This window comes from Xylocopa sonorina, chromosome 3 (genome assembly GCF_050948175.1).
Source record: "Xylocopa sonorina isolate GNS202 chromosome 3, iyXylSono1_principal, whole genome shotgun sequence".
Taxonomy (NCBI): Eukaryota; Metazoa; Arthropoda; class Insecta; order Hymenoptera; family Apidae; genus Xylocopa; species Xylocopa sonorina.
This window is the reverse complement of record NC_135195.1, coordinates 5111013-5117383: the sequence shown is the minus strand read 5'-3', so window position 1 is coordinate 5117383 and position 6371 is coordinate 5111013. Positions and strand designations below refer to the sequence as shown.

The 6371-nt window shown below is 37.2% G+C and overlaps 1 protein-coding gene across 3 annotated transcripts; it reads left to right on the top strand.

Annotated features, from left to right (window-relative positions):
• Positions 1-2264: 2264 nt before the first annotated feature.
• On the top strand, positions 2265-5211 carry 7b2 (Secretogranin_V domain-containing protein 7B2). Of its 3 annotated transcripts, none has more exons than XM_076892675.1 (5): positions 2265-2367; positions 3018-3113; positions 3216-3570; positions 4258-4448; positions 4903-5211. In XM_076892675.1, exons 2-5 carry the CDS (start codon positions 3042-3044, stop codon positions 4972-4974), a joined length of 690 nt encoding a protein of 229 aa, XP_076748790.1. In that variant the 5' UTR covers positions 2265-2367; positions 3018-3041; the 3' UTR covers positions 4975-5211. The 3 variants fall into 3 exon arrangements, with proteins under 3 accessions (XP_076748790.1, XP_076748791.1, XP_076748788.1); XM_076892676.1 differs by lacking the exon at positions 2265-2367 and adding an exon at positions 2831-2845; XM_076892673.1 differs by lacking the exon at positions 2265-2367 and having other exon boundaries at positions 3007-3113; positions 4903-5210.
• Positions 5212-6371: the final 1160 nt, after the last annotated feature.

The window sequence follows — 6371 nt, the reverse complement described above, 5'->3', positions numbered from 1 at the left end:
AGAAGTGGCACGAATACCTCCTCACCACTTATATTCTCCTGTTACAAAGTCGAATTTTCAAGATTTTGGTCGAAAAATCACAAATGTATCAGGAGAACATGACGTCACAGGAGGTATGCTTGCCACTTCTAGGAAAATGACGTCACTTCCAAGAATCGCCGAAATTCCAGGAATTCTCGATGACGTCATTTCCAAGAAATGGCACTATTCGGATACCTCCTCATATGTTATGTTCTCCTGATACATTTGCGATTTTTCGACCAAAATCTTGAAAATCCGACTTTGTATCAGGAGAACATGACGTCATAGGAGGTATGCTTGCCACTTCTAGGAAAATGACGTCACTTCCAAGAATGGCCGAAATTCCAGGAATTCTCGATGACGTCATTTCCAAGAAATGGCACTATTCGGATACCTCCTATGACGTCATGTTCTCCTGATACATTGCCGATTTTTCGAACAAAATCTTGAAAATCCGACTTTGTAACAGGAGAATATAAGTGGTGAGGAGGTATTCGTGCCACTTCCAGGAAAATGACGTCACTTCCAGGAATCGCCGAAATTCCAGGAATTCTCGATGACGTCATTTCCAAGAAATGGCACTATTCGGATACCTCCTATGACGTCATGTTCTCCTGATACATTGCCGATTTTTCGACCAAAATCTTGAAAATCCGACTTTGTATCAGGAGAACATAACATATGAGGAGGTATCCGAATAGTGCCACTTCTTGGAAATGACGTCATCGAGAATTCCTGGAATTTTGGCGATTCCTAGAAGTGACGTCATTTTCCTAGAAGTGGCAAGCATACCTCCTGTGACGTCATGTTCTCCTGATACATTGCCGATTTTTCGACCAAAATCTTGAAAATCCGACTTTGTATCAGGAGAACATAACATGTGAGGAGGTATCCGAACGTGCCACTTCTTGGAAATGACGTCATCGAGAATTCCTGAAATTTTGGCGATTCCTAGAAGTGACGTCATTTTCCAGGAATTCTCGATGCTCTTTGAATCAAGGCGCCAAGATTCAGACCTCTATATAATTTAATTGGGTTCAGGGCTTTCTTTTACGAGATTGTCTCGTTTAAGGATTGGGATTGGTCATTCTAGGAGTGTTAGAGAGGTCTTTAAATGATTAAACAATTAGTTAACAGTAACTGAATCATTTATTGTAAGTTTTTGACGATTTACATATAACAGAAGTGTTCTTACAAGCTAATTATTAGTTTATATCTTTATAAATTCATGTACAATACATCTTATACAACTAAAACTATTGTAGTGAGGGAAGTACCACTTTTTTATATAAATTCTTCTTTACTCTTGATGTAAAAGTAATGCAGTGATCACTGTTGGATCATCTCAACACGTCAGTATGTTAAGGAATAGAATCCTGCAAATAAACTGGAATGGAAACCCCTATCGCTTCGAAACGGGTCTCCAACTATTCGTGCCTAAGTGCCTGAAAGAGAAATGCATGCAAACTTTGCGTCACCATCTCTTTCATACATTCTTTCCACTGCTGTTATTTTTCAATCGACTTCACGTCGATCAACAAACTATTTCCACACGAAACACCATAACGACTCCTTAACACCCCCAATATCGAGGATACCCCCAATTTCACCCCATAAATGTTGACCATCGCCAAAAAATAGCCGTACGCGTCTAATATATTCAACTATCCTACAAATGTACCAAGTTCCAATAAAGTTTATAAGTAACGTACAAGTAGATTTACTTGTACGCGAGAAATACAATTAAGATGCAAGATTAAAAGCAATGGATCGCAAGAAATGCCAGAGATCAACTCGACTCTCTCGAAATTCGTCGCGCGATCCGCGTCTAATATATTCAACTATCTCACAAATGTACCAAGTTCCAATAAAGTTTGTAAGTAACGTACAAGTAGATTTACTTGTACGCGAGAAATACAATTAAGATGCAAGATTAAAAGCAATGGATCGCAAGAAATGCCAGAATTTCGACTCTCTCGCAATTCGTCGCGCGACCATCTCATACAAAGGTCCAGAAACGATCGTAGAAACGGCTAGCCGGATGCTGATCCTTAATCGCAGAAACGACGTCACGAGGCTCCGTCGTGGGCCGACCTTTGCTCGTAACTCGGTTTCACGAATGTGGGTTGCGGCGGAGGATGGTAAGCGGTGCGGTGGCCGGCAATGAGAGCAGGAGGGGTGCGGTGGTGAACGCTGTGGATCAATACGAGGACCGCGAGCGAGCACAGCGCCGCTTCCGGTCGGCGAAGGTGCGTGTGCGCCCGAACGCGAGCACCCCGACACTTGTGCTATCTCCTCGAGAATCTCTTCGTCATTCCCACTTGCGATTGATCCACGATTTTTTTGGTAAGTACTGGCCCACGTATCGCTGTATCCTCGATCACTGTTTTGGCTCGCTTCTTCGAGCTCTTGAAATTACTTGGGACTTCGATCGTGGAAACGATTCGAGTGGCGATTCGTTGGCTTTGTGAAAGAGTCGAGTACGACGACGATGGGTGCTCGAATTGAATGTTGTTCTCGATCAGGTGTATCGTGCGTTGATCGTCCTATTTCAGATAACGAGTTGTTATTAAATGATGATATAATATGTGGTGGCTGTGCGATTATTGCGCGATACGAACGCGAAATATATTTTATTATGGATTGTAGGAAATGTATATTTAGTAACTTGAGAAGGTGTTTAACGTATGACTCTGATGGATTACATGGTAATAAACCATACGTGATGTAACAGAAATCGCATTCCATGATGTATATACATACATGCATTATGTAACAAGTGATTGTTAAGGGCGATCGAGATATAAGCGTCTGACATTTAAGGGTGTACTCTACTTGATTTCAGTGGAGAACAAAATCAGGCCACACGGAAATAGTTTTCACTTGTAATAAATATTTGATTGTTCATTTCCTTTTAACTACACTTTATGTTCAGATTTAATTGCGAAAAATTGTTTAATATAAACGTTGTAATAAAATAATCTGCACTATTTTAGGTAATCTGAATATCGAGCGAAATCATGTACCAGTTCCTCTTTCTCTCCATGACTGTTGCTGCTCAAGCATCAGTATACTTACCTCCTCCGCTCAAAGTAAGCCTTTAATTCTACGTTCGTCTCTTAAACAGCTTCGATTTTATTTGGTAGATCGCATACCACTGTCTCAGTGTCTCATTGTTCACGTTTCGATCGCAGGAGGAGCATCTTTTAATCGACAGCCTCCTACGAGAACTGATCATTCAAATGGGCAACGAACTGGGTGACACAGCTGACTCCTACGGCGAGTACCAGGACAAACCAAAAGAGATCCCCATCGAGCTACCAGCCGACTACGACAGCATGGACACGCTCAATCCGAATCCTAGCATTCGCGACCAGGAATACCTGCAACACAGCACGTTGTGGAGTCATCAACGCGTGAACAACAACGATAAGGAGACGGATAGGCAAAGGATCAAACCTGGGAGCGTAAAGAACATCAAAGACGAGAAAGAGAATGCTTTACCTGCATACTGTACGCCACCAAATCCTTGTCCAGTTGGATATACAAGTGAGCGATTCTTCTTGAACCTTTACGCTTTCTTTTCAGCTGTGAAGAAAAAAGAAATAGAAACATTTTTATTTTCATAATTGTGTCATACTTTGCAGCAGTGGCTGTTCGTGTATAGACACTGTGGAAATTCAGCATCCCCTATTTCCACTTTATATTATCGATGACGTTTAATATAATGAGTCTTCTTTTATTTTATTCTGTTTTTATACTTGTACAATATACGAGCTCTTAAGCTTAACGTCAGTCGTCCCTCAGTTTATGAAATAGATACAAAAATCTTTGTACAGAACTGTACAGCACCCTTAACTAATTTCAGCCACGAGCCACCACTGCTTTGCAGTATAATTCTACGAATTTGTTTTATTTTTTCTCGTTGCAACATCGTGACTGCGAAAATGGAATCATAAGACTGCATTCTTTCTAATTAATTGCTATTCGAAGTCGTTGAAGAAAAATAGAGAGCTGCGAAAAGCTATCGTTCTTACTTTGGTTCTCGTGCCCCTTCGATACTGCAACCGCATTTGCAGTGCAGTATGACTGGCAACTTATGGTTCGAGAAAGAGGGAGAAACTGTTCATCCAACTGAAAAGAAAATAGAAAATAGAAAATAAAATTATACGTGTAATAGATTATTCTATTTTCTGTATAATAATAGAAAATTCAACTGATTTGTATTTATTCTAGGTGAAAATAATTGCATCGTGAATTTCGAAAATACAGCAGCATTCAGCCGGAACTACCAAAGCGCGCAAGATTGCATGTGCGACACGGAGCACATGTTGGATTGTCCAGTTGACGCTACAAACAGCAACAGTTTGTCAAACATGCACATACCAAACTCTAATTTTAATCAGATCGTCGATCAGTTCCAAGCTGTAAGCAAGTTATTTCCGAATTGAACTGTTTGCGTTACGATTCTCGTAAGAAATCTGAGCAACCGCGTTCAAAGATAGACTTGCGATAAAATCTGCTCCTTTTTCTCTTCTCGCAGACAGTTTCATTTTTATTTTGCGTACGTCTAAACAGAGAATGAATTCCTACAGTCAAGATGTAAGAAAAGATCTATACTTGATCTTTTCGGTGAAAGAGAGAGAAGTAACTTTAAAAAACAATAAATATATTTGAAATAAGAGATATGATAAATTCTTCATTTTCGTATTTTGAAATCTGTAAGTTCAAGCAAACAATCCGAGCATGAAGATTGATTTATATTTTTAATTTAAAATCTACATTAAATATTAATTTTTATACTTCCAATTAAATTAGCAGCATTAAAGCATTAATATATATATATTATTTTAGCATTAAATATGTATTATTTTATTCCAGGAGGAGAATCCGTTTTTCCGTGGTGAAAAATTGCCGATTGCGGCGAAGAAAGGTCTAAACGTAATCTACTAATACAGATCGTGGATGTTCCATTAAAGCATTTTAAAGTATATCAATGAATACCCTCAGTCCAATGTACGATTTAAAACTTACAAAAGAACATACGAATGATAGTAAATTTGTAATTAAAAGAAGATTTTACATAACCCAAGAATCTGGTGCTAAGATTATGCAAATATTTTAATATCGCAACACTGAACATTTGACGCGAAAAGTAGCGACTTAGGATCAGTGTACATATATATATATATATATATATATATATATATATATATATATATATATATATTAATAATCTTATAAACATGTTACATTTTTAAAAATTACATATATATTCTGTTACACGCAAAAAGGAATTAATCACTGAATTTCCAACTGTAGACGAAATATCGTTGTTTAACAGAATGATACAGATATTTAACAGAATACTATCATTTATAGGAATATTAAATATTTTACCAGTGTATAAAATATATTTTTTGCGTCCTTTTCTCCTTTACGATGTACGTTTAGACTATATATCTAATTAGATAAGAATTTTATCAATGTACTATATTTATCGATTTCATTTTATTTTTATAGTCATATTATATGAACCACTATTTTTCTTATTTAAGCGTTGAAAAATATATGCGTATTTTAAACTTATTCAAAGTATTTATATTCACGTATACAAAGAATTACAGCTGAAATATAGCTGAATTCATTTCTGTTTCTCTTTCCTTCTTTTTGTTTCTCTCTCTCTCATCTTAATTACAGAATTTTATAGTACTGCTTATTAAATAAAGAAATTTCTTAATTTTCATTGAATAGAAAAGGTCAGATAAATTATATCTCCCGCTTTAGAGGTAAAAGAGAGAAAGATATATAGGAAAGCTATAGGAAAGAGTGAGACAGATATTACTTACCCTACTCTAGAACCCCTGGCGCCATCTCTGTAAAAAGTGCTCAAACTGGTCGCACATAATTATCGACAGCGAAGTGAACTCCTCAAGAACTACTAACGCCATCTCTTTGGATATTACTGAAGCTAATTACCGACAAGTTTCAACGTTTCTCCAATAGATGGCAATAGTTCTTCAGTAGTTCTCTCTCTTACCTCTAAAGTGGGATATATAAATTACCTTACTTTTTCAATTCAATCAAAATTAAGGAATTTCTTTATGTAATCAGCAGTGCCCTAAAATTCTGTAATCAAGATGCGGAGGGAAGGAAAGAGAAGCGGAAACGAAGTCAGGAAGGCAATAGATGTGTAATATACATGGTGATTCACTAGTAGTGTGACAAATTTTTACAGTTGATACTAGATGTTAAAGGCAAGAAAAAGGTTCACATAAACCTAGGTCCGATTTGCAAAAATGGCAGCATATATATGTATATTTATATATATATTGTACAATTAATTTGCT